We start from the raw sequence: 25477 nt of genomic DNA, 5'->3' as shown, positions 1-25477 counted from the left end.
ATCCAGAGCCTGTCTCAAAAACACTGTTCATAGGGTATATCATCTCTTTGGCACAATGCCCAATTTATGCAAATGCGTTGTCATGTTGAATCATACTATATGATGACACGTCGGCAGTAACCAGATAGACCTCAGTTTTATCTGTTAAATCAATCTGGCTAATAATCTGCAACAGATTTTTTTTATCTTTTAAGTAAGCCTTTGTTTTTAAAATGCTGGCCTGCAAAAAAGTATCTAAGTATACAGTCTTGCTGTGACTGAGCCAATACTATTCACTATTGGGCGTTCTGGGGGAACTACTGGATTGTTGTGTACCTTTGGTAATGTATAAATCATTGGTATTCTGCAATAGCTAGGTCCCAAAAATTGTGTCTTTTTTATTTAAAGCTCTAGAGCTGTTTGGTCGGAAGAGAGGTATGGCTTAATGCCGAATGGAGTGGTTGGATGTGATGCTGAGTGTTAGCGAAGGGTTAATACACAGTCCGCCACTTCCATGGGCATAAAAGAGTCAACACCATGTGGCTCTATCCTCAGAGGATGACGGAATGATGAAACGCATTGGTGTGGAGCCATAAGATGAGCAGAGTGATGACAGTTGTTTGACATAGATGGGCTTATCCTCCATCGGCTGCAGTGGGGCTCAGTAAAATCTGCAGAGAGCTGTAGGATTGTATATTTGACACTGTGCAGCTAAGAGTGAATCAATGCCTTTCGATTTCTTTGCTTTTATGAGTGTACAAATTGAAGATTTTATGAATTTAATTAAAGGATTATTTTTACAGGATTACACTATTTTCGCTTTTCTTTCAATACGTTTGAGATACTAAGGAGGTGTAGAGTTGAACAGAGCAGTGACTTCCCATACCACAGCTAAAGTCTCTTGATATGTCTGATTAACCCTGATATTCTGGTAAGAGCAATACCAAAGGGGAATCTTCTTTCACACACTTCCCCTTGTGTGTTTCCTTCTGCACCCGTGGAGGTGATCTTCATTGGCGTCAGCGGCTTACTATATTTTCTATTATAAAGGGACTTCTTTTTTCAGCATATAGCTTGTGGACAAAAATGATAATTGCCTTATATTGAATCATATGGACTATATTGATCGTCCTGATCCTGTTTGCATTGCACAAAGAAGTAGATATTTAACAAGTGATTAGCGCTGCTAGATCTGCATTTTGTGGAGATGTGTTAATGTGATAAGTTTAACTAATATTCAGTTTTGAAGAAGTGTGTAAGCAGCATTGCATATAGAAAAGTTTATTTTATTTTAGATTTCACCGCTTCCACTTTACATATATATATTTTTTGTGAGCGCTTGTATTTATAAAGAACAGGGCGAGTGTTCTCTTATAAATTTGTTGTGAAGATAGTTATGCATACAGATAGATATACATACACACATAGAGACAGACAAAGAGACAGAGACAGAGACAGACAGACAAAGAGAGAGAGACAGAGACAGACAGACAAAGAGAGAGAGACAGAGACAGACAGACAAAGAGAGAGAGACAGAGACAGACAGACAAAGAGAGAGAGACAGAGACAGACAGACAAAGAGAGAGAGACAGAGACAGACAGACAAAGAGAGAGAGACAGAGACAGAGAGAGAGAGAGAGACAGAGACAGACAGAGACAGAGAGAGAGACAGACAGAGAGAGAGACAGACAGAGACAGAGAGAGAGACAGAGAGAGAGAGAGAGACAGAGACAGAGACAGAGAGAGAGACAGAGACAGAGACAGAGAGAGAGACAGAGAGAGAGAGAGAGACAGAGACAGACAGAGAGAGAGACAGAGACAGACAGAGAGAGAGACAGAGACAGACAGAGAGAGACAGAGAGAGAGAGACAGAGAGAGAGAGACAGAGAGAGAGAGACAGAGAGAGAGAGACAGAGAGAGAGAGACAGAGAGAGAGAGACAGAGAGAGAGAGACAGAGAGAGAGAGACAGAGAGAGAGAGACAGAGAGAGAGAGAGACAGAGAGAGAGAGAGACAGAGAGAGAGAGAGACAGAGAGAGAGACAGAGAGAGAGAGAGACAGAGAGAGAGAGAGACAGAGAGAGACAGAGAGAGACAGAGAGAGACAGAGAGAGACAGAGACAGACACATGACAGACAGACCAGAGATGAGAGAACATAGACCTGTGCAGGATGACTGTAGGACGCAGTGACGGGAGCCCTCGTGGTATACATATACAGGAGATATGCAATGAAGACTCCAGCAGATTGCCGGATGAAGGGCTGGAGCGGAGGTTGATTCCAGGGCAGAGGTTAAGCACAGCTCCCTCCAACCTCTGATCAGACTACATACAGCACAAGGTGCTGCTGTATATGTGTGGTGGGGACAGGCAATTACAGGCTGTTCATAAAATTACCTGGCTTCTCCATCCACACAGATGGCTTTGGGACGGGCCGCCACTGTTATCCATGCTAAAAAGCATACAAAGCCAATAGCATACCAGGTACAGGAGGTGCATTGTGCCCCAGCTAGACCTAGCTTTTGGACAACAACCAGGCAGCTTATACAATGTTTGCCAGAAGAGGATTTTTGTACTCACCGCAAAATCCTCATCTCTGGGGTTCATTGGCGGACAGCACCTTAATCTTGACCTTAGGTTTATATCGCCACCTTTAGGAGAGGACTAGGCAGAACACAATAAGCACAGTACCACGCAGGGGGCAGTCCTACTGGCTATAACCCCTCACTGCTTCCAGCAGCACAGTTTGTCAAAAAGCAGAACAAATAGGAGGGGTGGGTGCTGTGTTCATCAATGAACCTCAGAGAAAAAGATTTTATGGAGAGTACAAACATCCTATTTTCTTTCATTCACTGACAGACACAGCACCTTAATCCTGACCTTAGGGACATCCCAAAAACGATGGATGGGAACAAAGAAAATAAACTCCACTCACAACAAAAAACTCCCCATCAGAGGAGTTGCAACCTCATACGATGGAGTGCAAAACCTTGTGGCTGAAGCATGCATCCAAAGATGCGCCCACATTAACATTGTAAAATTTCATGAAAATGTGTACAGACGACCAGGTATCCGCCTTACACACCTGTGAAACAGACGCTTGATGCTGGAAAGCCCAGGAAGCACCAACTGCCCTGGTAGAATGTGCTGTGATGGGAAAGGGAAGTGCCCCCCCCCCCCTTTATGGCATAAGCCAGAACCACAATCTGCCTGATCCACCAAGAAATGGTGGCCCAGACCGCCAGGCCCTGCTTTGGACCAGCCACCGAAACAGTCTAATCTCCGGAAAGGAGCCGTAACAGACAGATACACCAGCAGAGCAGGATGAGGTGGCCGAGAACTTAAGAACGGAAGCACAATGTCCTCATTTAGATGAAAGGCTGAAACAACCTTCAGAAGAAAAAAGGGCTGTGGACGCAGCACTGCCTTATCCTTGTGGAGGATCAAGTAGGGAGACTTGCATGACAAGGCATCCAACTCAGAAACGTGCCTTCCAGATGTAATAGCTGCTAGAAAGAATACTTTGAGAGTGTGTCAATATTGTCAAATGGCAGTTATTGAAGCACAGAGCACAAGATTCAGATCCCACGGGGCAGCAGCAGGCATACCGGAGGGACCACATGCCAAACCCACTGAACAAACGTACGCACCAATGAGTGAGCCACAAAGGATTGCTGAAAAAAAAAAAAAAAAAAAAAACAGCCAAAGCTGATATTTGCCCCTTAATGGTGCTTAATGCAAGCTTCTGATCCACTCCGCACTGCAGAAACAGAAGGGATCCTGGAAACTGAATATCCTCACACAAGGAGATGTAGGCCTTCCACGTGCGATGATAAATCTTCCAGAAAAAAGACTTTCGTGCCCTTAGCATAGTGGAAAGTAATGAAGCTAACAGCCCTCTGTCCCTCAGCACCAGGCTTTATACAGCCATGCCGTTAAAGCCAACTATGGTAAAGCAGGGTGGACTATCGGACCTCGAGACAGAAGGTCCTCCTGCACCGGCAGCTGCCAAGGAACATCTGCCACCAGTCGTACTAAGTTAACGTACCAAGGACGTCAAGGCAAATCTGGGGCAATCAGAATCACCGGAATCCCCTCAGCCTCCACACTGAGTAGCAGACGAGCGAGGAGCCTGAGAGGGTGAAAGGCAAAAATCAGCTGATAATGCCCCCATGGGGCAAAGCGCATCTGCTCAGGGATCCTTTGACTTGGCCACAAACCTCTGCACCTTCCAATTGAACCCGAGAGACCAGGAGATCTACATGCGGCCTGCCCCACCATAGAGAAATGAGCTGAAATGCTTCCGGATGCAGTGACCATTCTTCCCTGGTCCAGCAACTGATGACTGAGGTAGTCCACCTACCAGTTTTCTACGCCCAGAATGTACATGGATGACAGATCCGGCATGTGCCGCTCTGCCCACTGTAGGATGTGAGACCTCCAGCGCTGCCGCTGAGCTCCTTGTCCCTCCCTGATGATTGACATACACCACCACCATGGCATTGTGCAAATGGATCCAGATGCCTCTGCGACCATGTGGGAGAGAGACACTGATCGCCCGTAGCTCCAGCACATTGATTGGCAGGGATTCTTCCTGTGTCCAGCGACCCTGGGCTGACTGGATGCCCCAAATCCCCCCACCCCAAGCCGGTTAGGCTGGTGTCCTTTGTGATCACTGTCCAATGAAGAGGAAGGTATGAATTCCCGGACCAAAGGGCCGGGGGCCTCAGTCACCAAAAAAGCAAAGACCTGGCTAGCCGGATCACCCGGATTTGACAATCCAGGGATTTCAGAAATTTGTCCCATTTAAACAGGATCTTTCTGCAAGACTCGAGTGTGGAATTGAGCATACGGTACCGCCTCAAAAGTGGCTACCATGTGGCCCAGAACTTGCATGCAAAAACGCAGCAACGACCGCCAGGACAACAGTAACTGCACCGCCGATTCGAGAGTCTGCAGCTTGTTCAAAGGGAAAAAGACTCACAGAATCAACCCCAAGTACTCCAGGCACTGGGCCGATTTTTAGAGATTCAACTCCTGAAGAGTCTTGTATGGTGATCGCCATATCCTCCCTTAGTTCTGAGGCAGAAGCTGCTCTCAGGAGGAGGAGGTCGTCCAGGTAACCCACAATCGCAATCCCTTGTTGTCTCAGCAACTCCAGAATCTGAGCCAGCACCTTGGTGAAGACCCTTGGTGCCGTCGCTAAGCCAAAGGAAAGAGCTACAAATTGGTAGTGCCCGTCCCCAACTACAAATTGCAGGAACCTCTGGTGTCTGATGCATATGGGGACATGTAAGTATGCGTCCTTTATGTACAAAGACGCTAGGAAATCTCCCTGAAGTGCAGGGACCATGGAATGAGCAGATTCCATCCTGAACCTCCAAACCCTTACAAAACAATTGAGGGCCTTGAGACAGACCAGTTCCTTCTTCAGGATTATAAACAGATTGGAGTAGAATCCCTGAAACCTTTCCGACGTCGGTACAGGCACCATCACCACACGCAGTAGTAAGTCCTGTACTGCCCCAAACGGGACCTCCCGATGAGCCGGAAGGAGATGAAGGTTGGAGGGGAAAAAAAATTAAAAATCTGTCTGGCGTACAAGAAAAACTATCTTGTAGCATGACAAAACCAGCTTGCAGACCCACCGGTCGGAAAATGAGGTCCCCCGGACTGCAAACTCCCGAAGGCAACTCCCCACTCAAGAGTCGGGTGGGGACGAACCTCCATGCGGAAGACTAGTTGTTTGCAGGTTTGTTCGGCTTTCGATATCAGGTGCGCTTTTGTCTCTCAGTGGGCACCTTGTCTGACTGGGAACGCTTACCTGCCGACAGGGGCGGACGAAAAAGCCGATTCTGAGCGTAAAAAGAGGGCCCCTGCCTACGGCATGGCTCTTTACCCCTTCTGGACTGTGGGAGCAAAGTACTCTTTCCCCCAGTAACATTCTTATTAATGTCATCCAGCGAGGTGCCAAACAGCCTCTCACCTTGGGAGGGCAAATCCGCCAGCACTTTCTTGGATGTCTGGTCTGCAGACCAACACTTGAGCCAAATCAGGCGACGCAGCACTACTGCTGAATCCAAGGCTCTAGAAAGCAAAGGAGCCGTATCCAGGGCCGCATCACAGACATAATTAAAGTGGAAGTAAACCCTCCTATCGCTTTCAGCCAAGGAAGCTGCCATCTTGGCCTTTGTTTAATCTTCAACTGTCATGATGCTGCACATGTGATCAGTTATGACACCAGCCATTGGATGGTTTGACAGTTTAGTTGAGAGCACAACCAATGTGACAGTTAGCATTTCCGGCATGCCGGTAATGTAACCTTTTTTTAAACTATTAAATCGATGGGTTTACTTCCGCTTTAAGGCTGTGCACCAAATGGTCTGCCAGGTCCACACAGACTGGGGAAACCTGTTCCTTCCACAACTCGCAGTGCAACAACTTAGCCCATTCAGTAATCATTTGTGACACCAGAGCTATGGCTAACATCAGCCGAAGCGCTGACCCCACCACCATAAACATGGACCGGGCTACCACCTCGGCCCTTTTGTCGGCAGAGTCCTTAAAAGAGGGGGACCGTTCCACTGGAATAGTGGTCACCTTATTTAATACCAGGGGGTCAACGACCAGAGACGTCCATTTTTTTCAGGAAACTCTTCAAAGGGGCTAATGCATCGCCATTAGTCTCAGGACTGAAAAGGCCCGCTGCGGGCTGTCTCACTCCTTGTAAATAAACTTATCGAGATAAGTTATTAGGTAAACACCTTAGTGGTGTAGACCGGCTTGTGGGACCCAAAAGGGACCGACACCCCTGCAGATGCCCCTGCTGTATCGCCTCTTTTTAAGGTATCCCCGTACCGACAATGATAAGTGCTCCTACTAGCGATTTTTCCTGTGCTGAAATGGACGTGGAGTCTTTCTTCTTACTGTCCGAAGGGTCCTGGTGTGCAACTCAGAAGCATCATAACAGGGGCCGGCTGCCACAGCTGGACCCGGGTCTGAATCAGAGCTTTCCCCACAAGACGAGGGGGGGGGATGCGTTTTACCCACCCCGACGCCATGCCTGACCCACTCTCGCTGGTCACCCGGGACCTAAGGCAAGAGACAAAAAAATGCCTACCCTCCTAGCTGCCACAGACTGAGGGGCCTCCCGCAGGACTCACCACCCTGACCAAGGTGCTGCGCTGCTGGGCCACTGTCTGATCTCTCCTCTGCCTGCGTCCAAACCACAAGGTGTTCTGTGTCAGTTTCCGTGCTGTTCTTGGCTTAAACAGCGGACCTGCGCTAGTGACTAACAGAAACCATCCCACATTGCTACAAGAAAATGAATGCAGCTACAGGTAAATGGCCGCAGTTCACGCGGCGAACATGCCCCCTGCACGTGGCAAATGAAGGCAAAAACGAAGGGATAAACGAGTGGACCAAACTACGTTAAAAACAAAGTGATAAACAATCGTAACCACCGAAGTGATGAACAAGCAGAACAAAGGAACATGCAGAACAACCCCCTGCCAGGACCCAGAGACCAACCGGAGGATCCCCGGGCCAAGTACGTGCCCGCACCCCCTATTCTCAGCCACACAGCACCCCCTTAGAATGGGGAGGAGGGAAAGAGGCAGGGAGAGAAGAAAGGGAGAGGGATAAACCCCCTAATCGACCTTCCAGGGAGTGCCCAGCTGTTCCATCCTGCCTAAACAGGTGGAACCATACTTACCCCTCCTGGACGCACTCCACAGACAGACCCATCACCCGAGCAGTATGGGGTGGCTGTCGGCCATGACAACACTGACTCAGACAGCAGTAGCCCGGTCATATGTGTGCCCCAGAGAATATAGCTCACCGGCCGCCCCTGGATCAGATGGAGGCCTGTCGCGGCCGGCCCAGCGCAAAGCTAAGGTCTGCATGCGCTCGTTGGCCAGGCTGGGGAGACTACCAGGATCTATATTATCTAGCCCGTCACCCAGCCTGGGTGTTGATTGTAGATTACAGGAAGCAAATACAGCAAAAGACAAAACATTTTTAAAGACCACTGGTCCCCACAGGGAACCAGGTCCTTCTCGTAGACCAGGCAGAATAAAAAAAAATTGTGCTGCTGGAGCAGAATGAGGGGTTATAGCCAGTAGGACCACCCCCTGGATGGTACTGTGCTTATTTTTTGTTGCGTACTGCCTAGTCATCTCCTAAAGGTGGCAATATAACCCAAAGGTCAAGATTAAGGTGCTGTGTCCATCAACGAACGAAAGAGAAAATACATTTGAAATAGTTCACAGATTTGCATCACACCAATATTAGTAAGTTCTTTCTGTTCAACCATTTTTAAAGAGATTGCCTGTATAAATATCAGTGCAAGTGTAAGTACACCCACCTGCTACCTTACACCTCATCTGTGTTTAGCCTCTGAAGTAAAAATGGGAGAAGCCTAGCAACAGGACTGTACATTAGTTAAAGCCATCATCAAAAGTCCCTGCAGCCCCCCACATTTTGCACAAAAACTGTACATTATACAATGACATCAAGCATATAAAATATATTACCAGGTAAAGCTGACTGGTTATCCGTACACATTGACATAATGCGCTCATACACAAGCTTTCCTGCAATAGAAGAACATTAGCGTAAGTCATTTGAAAAATAAAATGATAAATACAGAAATGGCAAAACAAAAAAAAAAAAGACTTCTAAATGTCTTATCCTCGAGTAGAGTACAGGACACAAAGATTTGTACTCCTCGACCATGGGCTATATGCAGGCAAAAAATTGGTAACATTTCTAGGGATAACCCTAGAACATACTGCTGTAACCACACCTATTCCTTTCACTTAAAAAGGTAGATTATCACATGTACCACATTGAAGTAGTTATAAAGGCAGAAGTTTTACCCTCTGGCTAGAATGCAGCAAGGTCACTCCTCATTGGCCCAGATACAGATTGGCTGAGGTCGATCAGAGCCAGTGATAAAAGAGCAAAGGAGGGTGGGGCAGGGTCCAAGCCCTATGTGTCCCTTATAAATGGGGTGGGGGGGGGGGGGGGGCGCAAGAGTGCCAACGGGGCAATCAAGATGAGGATTGGGTCTGCTCTTTGCAAAACCAAAGAGCAGGTTAGTAAGACATGTTTGTACAGATAAACAATCACTTGAAGACAATGGAGAGAATTTCCGTGGAATATTTTTAGCAGGAAAGAAGGGAAGAACTATGTCCTAGTTTAGGAGAAAAAAGGAAACTACCTTGGGAGGAAACATAGGCCTTACACCTCAGGAAGGCCTTATTCCTGTGTAACACAAAGAAAGACAGACCAATGTATGCAACAACCTGCACAAAGGCCATAACCAAGAACTGAGAGGTCAGCAGTCTCCGAAATAGCCAGAGCCAAGATTAGCCTGTTGATGGTGCCCAGGGCCAAATGTTGGTCATAGCCAGACTAAAAGGAAAGGCAGCATGCATCCCATTGAGTGCTTCATAGGATGGAATTTCCTAGCTTTGCACTATTCAAAAAAAGCCTTTGAAATGCTACAGCAGATTTTGAGAGACACCCACTTCCAATCCTTCAGGAGCATAGGGTGACCAAACCTGATAGGCCCCTATCCCTTAGGACCTTGGTCCTAAAAAAAAAGCCAAGCCGTTGGAAGCCAGAGACCCAGAAGTAGAAGAGAAAAAAAAAAAAAAAGAGGGATTTTGACTTGCCTGTAAATTCCGTATGTTCAAGTATAGTACAATAGACAGGCAAGTTGATCATACACCACAGCTTATAGGCCTGTGCTTTCAGGTGATTTGACACTGGCAAGCTTTTGGAGGACATGATCTCATATGGCACCTCCTCTATAACCCTACCCCGCTTTGAGTCCTCTTTTTTTAAACACGTCTTAAGATTTTTTTTTTGCCGATTACAAAAACAGAACAAAAATGAAAAAAAAAAAAAATGAAAATACAGTACCAATACAACATGAATGATGGGGATTGAAATGCTTAAGAACTCATCTCCCTGGGCTTTAGAGGTCTGGTAGGTTCTTGACAATAGAGAAGCGTGGATGGTTTATCACCTTTCAAAGTCCTCAATGCCAAGCAGAAAGACACTCCTTGCAAAAAAAAATATGTTGGGGGGGACGGAGGAATATATAAGGGAGGAATAGAAAGGGCAGGGGATAGGACGACAAAAAGGTGAAGAGGAAAAAACACAGGGGCGTGGCTTGGACTTCCATGTGAGCCGACATGTCTCACACAGGCTGCAGCAGCCTAACACACAAACTCCTGAAGTGACCCCGATATACCGCCACAATAGACAGGACAATTCGCTCCCGGTGTGATTCTACCCCTGCAGCGACACCCAGTCGCCAAACACTCAAGATCAAATAATTGCATTGTCGGTATGCCTGAAAAATCTGAAGGAGAAAACCCCACTGATCTTATTGAAACCGGGCTAGCTGAAACATTTGGGAGAAACAACCTTACTTCATTCTTTTCTGTATTAAGAGCCCACAGCCACTCCATCCACCACCACCAGGGGGCAATGACAGACCATTTTTGCTGAAACCTTTACATTACAAAGACAGGGATATTATCCTCTGTCTGGCTAGTCAGAAACTCAATAGGGAAATAAAAGGCTCCAGAGTGTTCATATACCCAGATTTCTCAGCAGCTGTGCTGAAACAAAGGGCAAAATACACAGAGGTTAAAAAGATTGCGAGCAATCTCGTGGTATATGCCATGCTCTACCCTGCCAAGCTGCATGTGGTTGCTAATGGCTCGGTACACTTTTTTGCTAATCCAATGATGGCTACCAACTGGCATGACTGTCATGAAAGGCACCTGCAGGCAGCTGTACACTGAAACGAACCAGGATAAGAAAAAAAACTGCATACACCGATTCCTAATGTTCATCTTCAAAGTAATGGAGCCCACAGAGACACGACTGACTATTGATTTATTTTATTTCTTACCTCTATTTCTTTCTCAGTGACCCCTATGGTTTTTGACTTCAAGGGCATAAGGACCCAGCCCTTGTTATTACCACACCAAGAGCCCTGCGGGTTACCATTGGAAGGCTTCCCAATGGAAATTACATTGTTGAATTTTGTTTTTCTTTTTTCAGTTTTTAAGCCCTGGTTGATTGGGCAATGCATACTTGGGTCGCAAGGCAAGTCCATTCTGTTAGACACGGATCCGCAGAGCGAGACAAACTGCAATAGTCACACTATATACTTTCTACATTCCAGAGACTATGCTAAACTGCCCGATGTGGCCTCTCACAGGCTTCCCATACAATGCAACCAAACAAGTCCAAATTAAGAAGCGAAACAGAATAAATACTCTCATGGAATGGGAGTTCTGGATGACCCTAATAATAGGACTAGGCATAACAGGTTATGAAAAACAGAACTTTTAGTTCCACCCAAGGGGCGGTCCCTTAGGTAACAACACCCCAGCCCTCAGTATGTCAACAAGCAGTATAAACTTATAGAAAATTAGGAGAGGCGGGGGCTGTGTCAGCCGGTGAATTCGAGAAAAGGATCTTACGGCGAGTACAAAAATCGTATTTTCTCTTATATTCACCGACTGACACAGCTCCTCTCTTAGCCATTGGGACCTCCCCAAGCAGTGCCAAAACGAGGGGTGGGAGAACAGCATAAAACTTCATCCACCATGGCAAGTGGAACTACTATAACTTGACCCACAAAAAACGACAGTGTGCGACAAAAACCACCACGAAACAGAGCGATCCTCAACAGAGAGGCACCACCCTCAAACCGCACCAAAACTGCGGTAACAAATGCAACACTGCATTAACTTAAAAAGGTACTACGTTTTTACCCCCCCAAAAAAAAAAAAAAAAAAAAAAAAAAAAAAACACAACAGGGAAAAGAGGAAAAATTGCATATGCAATTGCAACTATACAGCTGTCTGAAAAACCTCAGCCAAAACAGGCATCAGCCGATGGATGCACTGTCATTTACCTTGTAGAATTTCATAAAAGTGTGAACAGATGACCAGGCCTAAGATGTTCCGATTGCCCTTGTGGAGTGGGCCGTGACCGGAAAGGGGGGCACTTGCCCCTTCATGGCGTAGGCTTGTACTACAACCTGATTCACCTAGAAATGGTATCCGACGAGACCGCCAAGCCTTTCTTTTGGACTTCCGGAAGGGAGCCGTAGCAGAAAAACCCTCAGAGACCAAACCACATCCAGGGAATGGAGGGCTACCTCCTTAGGATGCGTCGGCTTAGGACACAGATGGTAACAATGTCCTCACTGATGTTTCATAGTAAGGTTGAATAAAGACACCAGTCCATCCAGTTCAACTTGAGTGAGTGTCTACAATTATCCCTATCCTTGCACATTGCACACTCACATCAGTCCCTACCCTCAAGGAGCCCACAATCCAAGATCCCCATTCATATACTAGGGCCAATTTTGGACAGAAGCCAATTAACCTACCTGAATGTCTTTGGATTGTGTGAGGAAACCGGAGTACCCAGAGGAAACCCACACAGGTACAGGGAGAACATGCAAACTCCAGAGAGGTAGTGTTGCCATGAAACGCCGAGACCACTTTCGGCAGAAAAGGTGGTTGCGGACGTAACACCGCCTTATCCTTGTGGATAACCAGATAGGGCGACTTGCAGGACAAGGCCGCCAGTTCTGAAACCCTCCTGGCCGATGCGATGGCCACTAGAAAGACCATTCGGGGAAAGACAACAGAGGGAACTCGCTGATATTTTCAAATGGTGGTTTTTGCAGCGCCAACACCAGATTCAGATCCCACGGAGGTAACAGTGGACGCACCAGAGGAACAACATGCCAGGCCCCTTGGACAAAAAAGGTACTCACTAGAGATGCCAGGAGTCACTGAAAAAAAAAAAAAAAAACAGCCAAAGCAGATATTTGTCCTTTAATGGTGCGCAGGGTCAATTTCTGGTCTACCCCTTGCTGAAAAAACAGCAGGACCCTGGATATAGAAAAGGAGCGTGGATGCCTTCCTTTCTCCTCAAACAAGGAGATATAAGCCTTCTAGGTACGATGATTTATCTTCCGAGAAGAAGATTCCGGTGCTCTCAGCATAGTTGGGATCACAGAGTCCGACAGACCCCAGTTACTCAACACCTGGCTCTCAATAGCCATGCCGTTAAGGCCAGCGATGGTAAAGCAGGATGGAGAATTGGACCTTGAGACAGAAGTTCTTCTCGTAATGGCAGTCGCCAGGGAGCGTCTGCCACAAGGCGCACCAGGTCTGCGTACTAGGGATGCTGGGGCCAATCTGGGGCAATCCGAATTACTGGAATCCCCTTGGCCTCCACTCTGCGAAGCAGACGTGGTAACAGTTTCAGCAGAGGAACGGCATAGATGAGCTGGTATCGACTCCACGGAGCCACCAGTGTGTGACGCTTCTGCCCATGGATCTCTTATCCTGGACACTAACCTCTGCACCTTCCGGTTGAGAAGGGAGGCCAGAAGATCCCCGTCTGGTGTGCCCCACCTTAAGTACAGTAGCCTTAACACCTTCGGATGCAATGCCCATTCTCCTGGGTCCAGCATCTGTCGATTCAGATAGTCCGCCCAACAGTTCTCCACTCCCAGGATGAAAATGGCTGACAGGGCCGGTACATGTCCTTCTGCCCACCAAAGTATGTGAACGACCTCCCGTGCGGCGGCCAAGCTTCTTGTTCCTCCTTGATGATTGACGTATGCCACAGCCTTGGCGTTGTCCGACTGGATCCTGATTGGACGGCCTCGCAGTCTTATCGACCATGTGGAGAGGCATAGCCTGATCGCTCTCAGTTCGAGCAGACTAATCAGCAACTTGGATTCCTCCGTCGACCAGAGGCCCTGAGTCGACTGAACTCCCATTACTCCACCCCAGCCGGAATAGGCTGGTGTCCGCTGTGATCAATGTCCAATTTAGCGGTAGGAACGACTTCCCGGACTGAAGTACCGGGGACCTCAGCCACCAGATCAGTGAGTCCCTGAATAACTGGCTCACCTGGATCTGAGATTTGTCCCATTTTGTCAAAATCTCCTTCTGACTCTGGGGTGGAACTGGGCACCCGAGTCCCAGGACTCGCATGCAGAAGCGCAGCGACGACTACTTGCGGTTCATCTGCAGTTTTACCAGTGACCCCTATGGCTCAGAGTCTGCAGCTTGTCTGAAGGGAGAAACACTCACTTATATGGAGTCAAGCAGAAAGCCTAGGTACTTAAAACGCTGAGTCGGTACAATCACCGACTTCTTTAGGTTCAACAACCTCCCAAATTCCTGCAGAGTCTGCATGGTGATCGCCACGTCGTCCTCTAATTCTGAGGCGGAAGATGCTCTCAGGAGATCATCTAGATATCCTGTGATTGTGATCCCACGTTGCCGTAGCAACGCCAAAACAGGAGCCTGATCCCAAACCAAAAGGGAGAGCCACAAACTGGTAGTGGGCTTCCTCAACTGCAAATTGCAGAAACTTCTGATGGCATAGGCATATGGGTATGTGCAGGTACGCATCCTGGATGTCTAAGGATGCCAGGGAGTCCCCTTGATGGAGTGCAGCAACTACTGAGCGAACGGATTCCATTCTGAACCTCTGTACTTTTGCAAAGTAATTGAGGGCTTTTAGATCCAAGATTGGACATACTCCTTCCTTCTTGGGGACTACAAACAGGTTTGAATAAACACCTGGAAACGTTCCGATTCCGCAACAGGTAATATCACCCCACGATTCAGCAGGTCCCTTACCGCCCCCAAGAGGGACTCCTGGTGAGCCAGGAGTATGAGTATGCTGGAGGGGAAGAATCTGTTTTGCAGCCAAGAGGAACTATCTTGTAGCCGGAGAAAATCAGATCGCAGACCCACAGGTCGGACAGCCAAGAGGCCACCCGGGCTGCAAACTCCCGTAGGCGACCACCTGCGTTGCGGGTGGGGGCAAACCTTCATGCAGTAACACTTTTGCTCGTGGTTCCAGGGACACTTTTGTCCTTCAGCGGTCGTCCTGTTGGGCTGGGAACATTTGGTAAAAGCTCCGGGCGGAAGAAAAAGCAGTTTGAGCAGAAAATGAGGGCCGTTGCCTACGGCGTGGCTCCTTAGCCTTCCTGGCCTATGGAAGTAGAGTACTCTTACCACCTGTAGCATTTTTAATAATGTCATCCAAAGAGGCTACAAAGCTGGTCGCCAAGGAAGGGAAGATCCGTCGGGGCTTTTTAGGATGCCTGGTCAGCAGACCAGCATTTTAACCAAATCAGGCACCTCAGCACCACTGCTGACACTGAAGCCCTGGATAACACAGGGAGAATATCCAGGGCTGCGTCACAAACGTACTTAAGGCCTTGCATTAGTTGGTCTGCTAGTTCCACGCAGACAGGAGAAGCCCGTTTTCCCAATTTGCGGTGCAACAGTTTTGCCCACTCAGTGTCTGCGATAAGTGCGGATAACTGTACTGGTCGCATGGTTGACCCCACAACTGTAAACAAATAATGAGCCACTGCCTCTGCCTTCCTGTCTGTGGGATCCTTAAATGCTGGAGTCCCCTCTACTGGGATCGTGGTTACTTTGTTTAACCTGGATACTGGAGGGTCCACGACCGGAGGAGCTGACCACTTTTTGAGAAGGCTCTCCTCAAAGGGGTAGCGCACCGCCATGTATTTAGGGACCGAAAAGGTCCGTTGCGGTCAACCTTGTAAATGAAATAAGTCAGATACGGGAACACCTTAGGTGAACGGGCTGGCTTGCGGGACCCAAAAGGGACCACTACATCAGCAGAGGGATCTGCTGGCTCCTGAATCTTCCGGGTATCACGCACAGCTGTGATAAGTGCTCCAACAAGAGCTTTGTCGCAAACGGACTCGGACAGGGAGGGGGGGGGGGGGGGCAAGGCCCGCTTCTTAGCCCCTTTGCAACCATGCACCGCCTCCATCTTGGCAAACTAATTGAGGACCACAGACAAAGCATCCAGGGGCACTGCACATGCTGCAGGTGAACCGGTTGCAATTGCCTGGATTTCGGGGGAATTAACATCAGTTTCTGCCACCTGATGGAGACCTAGGACAGTGATGGTCCCACCCTCCTAACTTCTGCTGGCTGAGTCGCTTTCCCGCAGGACTCACAACCCTGGCTGGTCCTGCGCTGTCCAGCAAGTCACATTGTCCAGCAAGTAGTGCAAGTAGTGCCCGTGTTCTGTGTCAGCTCCCAGGTGCAGAGGAAATAACACTGTCATCCAGAGCTGCTGCTTATGGTGCTGAAACCGATCTACAATGTGCCCAGGCTCAAGAAGTGTGAGTGTACCGTTTTCCAGGACTACCTCATTTACAAAAATGTATGTAGAGGGCAGATTTTTTTTTTCTGATAGGAACTTCGGAATCGCATGCGCATGTGATCATAAATGTTTATATACCTCCACCTTTTAAATTTAACGGTGCTAAAAGGTCTTTCCAGATTTCTAGCTAAATATCCTCAGGTTCCGGTGTATGTAATGGGGCATTTTAACAGTACTCTGGACACGTCTTTGGATGTGCACAGGAAGTACTGCCCACAAGGCCCCAGAACATATACAGCTCTTGCCAAATATAGAATGAAAATTGGGCTTTTTGATTTATGGCAGTGCAAGTTTCCTTTTAAGTCACAATTCTCACGTCACCCACTGACTCACTCCATTGTCACGCGTTGATTTAGCATTGGGCAATACATTAACACACTACTATGAGCCTAAGGTCACTTATCTTACCAGAGGTCTCCGACTACTCCCTGGTACAACTCAGTTTAAAGGGATTGTAAAGTATTTTTTTTTAAATAAACACACTTACCTCCACTGTGCAGCTCGTTTTGCACAGAGTGACCCCAAACCTGCTCTTCTGGGGTCCCTTGGGGGCTGTCTACTTCCTCCCGCAAGTACTTATGTTCACGCGAGCTGCATCACATGGCCCCACCCCCGAGGCGCCATGTCATTGCATGTGATTGACAGCAGCGTGAGCCAATGGCTGCGCTGCTCTCAATCCATCCACTCCAGCCAATCAGCGGCCAGGCTGAGTGGTGAAGGAAGTCGGGGGCGAGCGCGGGACTTTCGAGGGGTCAGGTAAGTAAAATGGGGGATCTGGGGGTGCCAGTGTTCTGGCAGATAGTGTCCTGCCATCATATAGTGTCCGCCTGCATGCGCAGTACGGAGCAGAAGAAGCTTCGGAAAAATCTCAGAAGATGAACTGCGCCTACGTTGTGAGTGGAGGTGGTAGCCCCCCCATCCAAGCGGAGATAGAGTTGGGAAAAGTAGAGGGCCCCTCGTGGGCGAGCTTTGCTCGCCACGCTTCGGGCTCGCTGCGCTCGGCTCTTTTATATTCCTACTCTATGTCCACTTGGATGGTGGGGATAGAACCTGGACTCACGGCACAGGCGCCGTTCATCCTCGGCTATTTTCGGAATCTGTGTGTGCTGTGCGCAGTACACAGCGGACACTATCCGATGGGGTACCTTATATGATAGGACACCGGCACTGTGAGAGGTTTTTACACCTTAATGCATAGAATCCATTAAGGTGAAAAAATATTTACCTTTACAACCCCTTTAAGCTTCCCTACTGTAAAACTTCCTATACATTGAAAGATGAACCCTTTCTGGATTCCTCCGTTTAGAGACACTAAACCTATGCAAACTCAAATTCAACACTTTTTATTGGATAATAAACATTCTGCCCCACCTGGTGTGGTTTGGGAGACTCTGAAAGCCTTTATCAGGGGGATGTGTATCAAGGAGATAGCCACAATTAAATCAAACAGCAGACAGTGGGCAACAGATGCCAGTTTAGCCGACAAATGCCAGTTTATTAGACAAAGCAGAGGAGGAATTCTTACAAGCTCCCACACCTGATAGTGAAAGAAAATGGAAAGATGCACAAAAAAATATACCGAACCATTCATAACCAACAAGCATAAAACAAATGCTTCTTTACCTCACAAATATACTTGGAAGAGGGGGAAGAAACAGGTCATATGTTATCGGTAATAGCCAAATCGCAACAACCGCCACCAACCATACACCGCCTGGCAGTGTCAACAACACAGGTAGCTATGGACACCCCCTCAACTATGAAGTGATTCTGAATTCTTACATGAAATCCCACTCCCGACAATACAGGGGGAAGACAAAAAAAAAAATACTAAATGCATCTCTAGCTCTAGAGGAATTGCAACTTGCCCTAGCAACATTCCCCAATTCTTAGGCTCCAGGAAATGATGGTCTCCCAATTGAGATGTACCAGAAATTTGGAGGCGTACTCCTACCAGCGTTGCTTGATGCCATCAAGGAGTCACATGCTAAATGACTCCTTACCAGATTCCATGTATGAGGCAGTGGTGGTGATCCCATTGAAGCCCAGGAAGGATTCGGACCAACCCGAGTCATACAGGCCCATATCACTTTTAAATAATGATCTAACGTCTCCAAGAGTTTCGGCAATAGCACTTCACCATAGCGCTTGTAGATTTCTAATGGTAACCCATCTGGACCTGGGGATTTATAGTTTGGCATTTCAGCCACTGCGTTTTTTAGCTCCTCCAGCGTGAGTGGTAGTTCGAGGCTCATTTTGTCCTATTCTGATAGTGTTGGAATTGCTGTTTGGTGTAAGAAGTCAGTAGCTAAGCTACCATGGCCCCATGTAACAGATTTATATAAATTGTTATAATAATCATGGAGTACCTTCATGATCACAGGGGGGCTGGAAACTAGATCGCCATTTGGCGTCTTCATCACCTGGACTGCTGTAGTGGAGCTGTTAGTTTGGACCAAAAGGGAGAGGGCTCGACCCACTCTCTCCCCTTAGCCAAAATAATGCTGACGTTGAAATATGCACCTGTTCTCTGCCTTTTTTTAAAGTGCCATTTTCTAAACTTGTTAACTATCCAGCCATACCTTCTGCCTATCGGGTGATGGGACTTCTATGTATGCTCTCTCTGCCTGAGTAACATCGTTTCTTATTGCCATCTCCTGTTCTCGGGCTTTCCTCTTGATTATTGCAATTTGCTGTATTAATATGCCTCTAATATAGGCTTTTAGAGAGTCCCAAACTATTCCGGGTATAGCTGTACCCTTATTGATTTGGAGAAATTCCCTAATCTTATCCAGAGGAGGGCTTGGGCTACCAATTAACTCCAGCCAGCCGGGGTTTATCCTCCACTCCCCTGGGCCAGTTCTATCTCCCGTACTCACAGTGATGAACAAGGGGGAATGATCTGAGATCCCCCTTGCACCGTAATCTATATTCTGTACCAACCCTGATGCCTCTTTATTCCCGAAGACCATATCTATTCTTGATAAAGTATAGTAAGTACTAGAGAAGGAGTACTGCCTCTCATAGGGATGTCGCATTCGCCATAGATCGCTCAGTCCTATTTCTGATAAAAATCCCTGCAGTCGCCCTGTTCTGGCCCCATCAGAGTTAGGAAATCTATCTAGGCTCCTATCTAATGTTTCGTTGAAATCACCTACTACTATCCACGGGATTCCTGGTTTGTCCAAGCTAAATGCCAGCAATTTATACATAACCTCCAACTTAAAAGGAGGGGGTATATAAATGTTGGCTAAGATATAGTGTTGCCTGCCAATCAAACCATATAGGAAAACAAATCTACCCTCCTCATCAATAGAGGACTCCTTGCATAAGAAATCCGTACCCCTCCTAACTAAAACACTCACTCCCCTTGAGTATGATGTGTGGAAGGAGTGATAGTATGCCTGGAACTTCCGGTTGTTTAGCTGTGGGGCTGTACTAGGGGTTAAGTGTGTCTCTTGAAAAAAAAAAAAAAAAAAAAAAAAGAGTAAGCCGGGGCCTCCCCTCTCAGTTTCCAACATAACCGCAGCTCTCTTTTTTAAGTCTCCCAAACTTCTCACATTCCATGAGATGATACTCACTCTGTTCATGAACATTGATGGTTGCCAAGTCGGCTGGGGATAGGGGGGAAGGGAAACCCATCCTCCCTCGATGTGCCTCCTTGCCCCGCCTCCACCATTACTCCTATAACTACAGTGTGTGTTCGAAGTTCCCCCCATCCCCCCTGCGCACCCATCCACCCCTGCCCATCTGAGCATCCCCTAGGGGTCTCTATTGTGGCCCACATACTCCAAAACTCGTCCAAAGGATGCCCAAGCTCTCTACTCCCCCCCCCCCCCCCCCCATGTTAACCCAACCTCCCAAGGTCTGGGAACAGTATCTAAGTGTCATGGCCTTTTGTGGCTTCGATTAATCCCCCTTCGATCACAAGTAGCAGAAAATGAGAACAAAAAAGAAAAAGGGGGGGAGGTAAGAAAAAAAAAAAAAAAAAAAAAAAAAAAAAAGGAGGAAGAAGGTGGAGGTGGGTGAACTTCCTGCCTCGATGCTGGAGGCCAACGTCATCTTAATACTCAAGGAGGGGAAGGACCAACAGGAAGTCTCATCATATCAGCCAATATCCTTGCTGTGTTCCGACATTAAAATACTAGCCAAGGCCCTAGCGACCCGTCTAAATAAATACATCCATAAATTAATACATCCAGACCAGTCGGGTTTTATTTTGGGTAGGGCAACCAGCACTAATATCAGAAGAGTTTTTCTTAATATCCAAACACCCAGGGATAATGATGGGCCGGGAGCTATTCTAGCCCTAGACGCTACTAAGGCTTTTCATAGCCTGGAATGGGGCTACCTGTGGGGAGTGTTGGATAGATTTGGTTTCGGCCCTCCATTCACCCAAGGGATAAAACTACTTTATAATAAGCCCAGGGCAAAAATTAAGCTGGGAACTGAATTCTCTGAAGCGATCCAGCTGGAGAGGGGAACAAGACAGGGGTGCCCGTTGTCTCCCCTCTTGTTCGTATTGGCTATGGAACCCCTGGCTGTCCTGGCAAGATCATGCCCGGACATCCAGGGATTCCGACGCGGAGTAGGGGGGAAGACAAAAATCGCCTTATTCGCAGATGAGGTTTTGTTTTTCATTGGGGACATGAACTCTACTCTGAATAGGGTTGTGCAGATGATGGGGGAGTTTAGGCAACAATCTGGCCTGGTGATCAATTGGAGAAAATCAGCTTTCCTGTCATTGACTAGACCCGGGGACCAACTGCCGCCTATAATTACAGGTCTAGAGGTGGTGCCCAGGTTGAAGTACCTGGGTTTCTGGATCTCTGGGGAAGTAAACCAGTATGTTAATGAGAATCTAGCACCATTATTGACGAAATTGAAACAAAGTCAATAGTTGGTGTGGCCTTCCTCTCTCCGTGGCGGGGCGCTGTAATTTAATTAATATGATCTGGCAGCCACAATTATACATTCTACATAACTCCCCAATCTGGATCAACCAGAAGTGGTTAAAAAAAATGGAATCGCTCTTCCAGGATCTAATTTGGAAGAAGGGGCATGCTCGGATTGGGTTGCAGACGATGCAGCTCCCCGTCACGAGGGGAGGAATGGCCATACCACATTTGAGGTCATATTTTCTGGCTGCCCAACTCCAGCACTTAGCTGGGGCAGGGCTCCAAGAGGGAGGGTCCCCAAATCATAAATTGATGATAGTTGGGGCACCCCATAAGTCACTGGCTGAGGTCTTGGAGGCCAATTTATTTGCTCATATATGCCCTACCAACGCATTAATGAGGAAGGTGTGGCAGATAGTAAAGCAATCCATGGGATATGTGGGAGCGACCGTTCACACTCCTCTTTAGCATAATGGAAACCTGGGTGAATTAAATATAGATAGATCTTTTGAATGGGAAAGGCAAGGGATTAACAGGTTGGTGCAATTATATGAAGGGAATGTTATGAAATCCTTCGAAGACCTTAGACAGGAATTTGATATCTCCAACAAGTCATTTTACAAATATTTACAGCTGAGACATGGAATTCAAGCTCAATATGGGTCACTCGTTATTAAGACTGAAATCCCCTTGCTCCAGGGACTTATGGATCGAAGGCAAGCAAAAGGCCAGATCTCTAGGCTATACATAAAGACTAGGGAAAGGATCCTGAAGGGAGAGGGCCCTGACAAGAGTACGAGGGGGTGGACAGGGGATGTGGGGCCGATAACCCAGGAGCAATGAGATGAGACCCTCGAACAGGGGAGTTTGGTATCTATATCTCCATCACAGCAAGTGTCCTACTTGTTCCTTATATATAGGGCATATTACACCCCCCACAAGATGTGGAAAATTGGTAGAAAACCTAGAGACGATTGCCCCAGATGTGGGGCATCGGGGGATCTTTTCCATATGGTATGGAAATGCCCAAAACTGTATAGCTACTGGATAGGAATTGTACATAGAATAAATAGGATTTTTAAGACCACCCTGAAACCAGAGGCCAGGATTTGCTTACTGGGGATCTTGGAGGAGGGCAGAATCTCCCCTCCAACTAAGATGTCCGTACTAAGGTGCTTGTACCAGGCTAGACTGCTGATAGCAATAAACTGGCAAGCCAAAAATCCCCCTGTACTTGGAACAATGGGTTAATGCAATTAATTCCACAATTTGGTGTGAAAGAGCAATGTTTATAAAACAAAAAACAATTAAAAAAAAATTCGGGGCACTATGGAATCCTTGGTTGATCGACATGGGCTACCCCTTGGGTGAGGCTGCTGAGGGGTGGTCCTAGTACCTGCCTGGCTGGCTTGTGACGGGGGGCCTTTCTTGTCCCCCCCCCGGTGGACCTCCTCATGGGGGTGCCCTGGGGGGGGGATGGGGGGGCGGGATGGGGGGGCCTCTTGTCCGCCTTTTATTCCTTTTTTCTTTCTCTGCATAGACCGGCGTCCTTCACCCTCCAACCAGCCAACCATGATTGGGGTGGCTGGTACTAGCAGTGTGTGTTCGAAGAGGGGGGGTGGGTTGGGGGAAAAATTGTAAGGCGAGCCTGTGGCAACTTGTGGGTTGTGTGCAGCTCCGCCTTTGTATTACTTATGTATGAAATGAAGATCTTTGTGAACTGTGAAAATTATTGTTAATCTGTGTTTAAAAAGATTTAAGAATTAGTTTAAAAAAAAAAAATAATGATCTAAAATTGATTACTAAAGTCCTCGCTACACAGTTCTCCAAGGTAGTGCCAAAAATAGTGTACCCGGATCAATCGGGATTTATACCCAACAGGTCCATAGCACACAATCTTTGCAGATTATATCTAAATATGTAGAGTGCAACAGATAATCAAGGTCATAGAGCTATCCTTTCACTAGACGCTGCTAAGGCATTTGATAGTGTAGAATGGAATTAACTTTGAAGGGTACTGGAGAAATTCAACTTGGGGGAGACATTTCTTGGATTAAACTACTATATAGGGCACCAAAACATTGCATTAGAATAACACATTGTCTCCCTTTGAGCTATACCAGGGAACAAGACAGGGCTGTCCGCCATCCCCGTTGCGCTTTGCTTTGGCCATAGGGCTGCTGTTACCAGGGGGAACCCGGCTATATGTGGCTTTAAAAGGAAAGATTTGGAAGATAAAATAGCCCTCAATGCGGAAGAGGTGCTCATTTTTTTTTGGGTGACACATCTGCCTTTAACAAATCTCATGAAGTTAATATCGGTAAATCTGGATCCTTCTCTGGGGGTTCAAAATAAACTGGGACAAATTAACACTGTTACCACTAGATCCCCTTGTATTGCCTCTTTCCTCAGCAACAGACCAGATCAGGGTGGTAGATACATTTCAGTATTTAGGCATAGTTATTCACCCCAACCTGGAACTATATGTTAAACTTAATGTAATCCGATTCAAAAATCCCAGGAAAAAGCAGCTAGTTGTATTAAACTTCCCCCCATCGGTAGTGGGTCAATGTAAACTGATAAAAATGGTCTGGGATCCACAGCTCTTGTATGCGCTCCACAAAGCCCCCATCTGGATTCCTATCCATGTTTTCAGAAAAAGCAACACTATATTCCACTCCTTGATATGGAGGAAACAAGTGCCATGTATTAAATTGGAAGCATTACAAGAGGCAAAGGACTCGGATAGGCTGGCAGTCCCAAACCCATGCTATTACTTGATAGCAGCTCAATTGCAGCACCCCGGGTCCTCTGACCTCACAAGTGATATTATAAGCACACCACTTTCAAAAGAGGGCCTTGTGGAGTGCATAGAAGCGGGAGAATTCTGAATACCTGGGTACCAAACTATGATGCTTATAGATAAAATATGGAACAAGGCCAAACTTTTAGTAGGTCTTGTATCTGGACCAATAGCAACTTCCCAGAATTATGGTTATTAAGTTGCAAGGCTTTTCCATGTGGTCTAGAAGCTAGGGGTGCAACGGCTCATCACTGATCCATGATCCGAATGGGTCACCCTGCTCAGATCGGCACGCCGCGATCCGCTACACGGTCTCGGCCTTAGGAAAGGCCGTGGCTTCGGCCTGGCTCCGAAGCAGCGGCCATCTTTCTACACCAAGGCCGTTTACAATGTGATCGCTCCGTCAAATGACAGAGCGAACACTCGTAAATAAACTGGTGTCGTTACGATGCCAGTTCCTCTCTCCCCTCTCTGTACTGATCTGTACAGTGGAGGGGAGAGATCGGATGGAAGCAGCGCTGTGGGCTGGATCTGTAGTGCCCACAACGCTGCTCTGACAGCCATCCCTGCCAATACTACAGTGGGGACTATATGGTGGTGGAATTTTAACAGGTTTTTGCAAATTCATTTGCTGATCCGAAAAATTATCTGATCCGTGACTGATCCGAGGAACGATCCGATCCGTGAGTTTTTTTGATTCGTTGCACCCCTACTAGAAGCAGGGTGGTAAAAGTCCTGCAGCTATAACGAAGCAGATGCCTATGGGATTTTCAATCCCTGAGGGAGGAATATTGTCTACCAAACTTCTTGTTTTTTCAATACCTACAACTTAGACATGTCATTTCAGCACAGGCTACACTGTACACATGTGAATTAACTAGACCCTCAGTGCTCAAACGACTGGTAACGTCTAAGAAAGGACAGATATCTATATATGAGTAAAGGATGAGATGGTGAGTCATAATGTGGATCATTCGGAAATAATATTCCTGATAAGATGTCTTGCCTCTGTAGTGACGAGTCATATGATTTTTATAAGTTAAATGAAGAACACTGGAAACCCTCCCCCCCCCCCCCCCCCCACTATTTAGTTATTTTACTCACTTTATGGACAATCATTGTCTCTACCCAAATTTGTTTTTTATGGACAATCACATTTAAAACTGTTGTGTAGCGCTGCACTATTGGACTTTAACCAAGTTGCTAGCCCACCACCACAGAGAAACCCAAATGAACCCACATACTATGGGGGTATGTGTATAATACAAGTGGTAATACGTATATAATCTTTTTAGAGTAAAAAAAAAATAGTAGTTAAATGAATATATACACTCACAAAAGTAGTATATATAAAGTAGAACGCTATGGGAGTTGAGCATCTGCCAACCACATGATACCTTACTGCCGCATTAAATTGGTATCGGAATGGTATCAACAAAGAGGATCCCATCCCCTCTAAAACCAGAGATCCCTGCATAATTATTTAAGGAAATGGTAATTCCCAGCCAAGTACTGACGTT

General features: G+C 47.0%; 1 protein-coding gene across 7 annotated transcripts in view; it reads right to left on the bottom strand.

The window, feature by feature from the left end:
* Window positions 1-25477, bottom strand: part of VPS35L (VPS35 endosomal protein sorting factor like) — a 1440208-nt gene that overhangs the window by 1116591 nt on the left and 298140 nt on the right. For all 7 annotated transcript variants that reach the window (XM_077448861.1, XM_077448865.1, XM_077448864.1 and 4 more), the window contains one exon: window positions 8510-8569. In XM_077448861.1, the coding sequence (XP_077304987.1) occupies window positions 8510-8569 (60 nt within the window). The remainder of the gene's footprint in view (window positions 1-8509; window positions 8570-25477) is intronic.

The sequence above is a fragment of the Lithobates pipiens genome, unplaced genomic scaffold, assembly GCF_037356315.1.
Source record: "Lithobates pipiens isolate NorthernLeopardFrog02 unplaced genomic scaffold, aLitPip1_a1.2 Scaffold_22, whole genome shotgun sequence".
NCBI classification, from domain to species: Eukaryota; Metazoa; Chordata; class Amphibia; order Anura; family Ranidae; genus Lithobates; species Lithobates pipiens.
The sequence above is the reverse complement of the archived record's forward strand: the minus strand, read 5'-3'. Positions and strand labels throughout refer to the sequence as shown.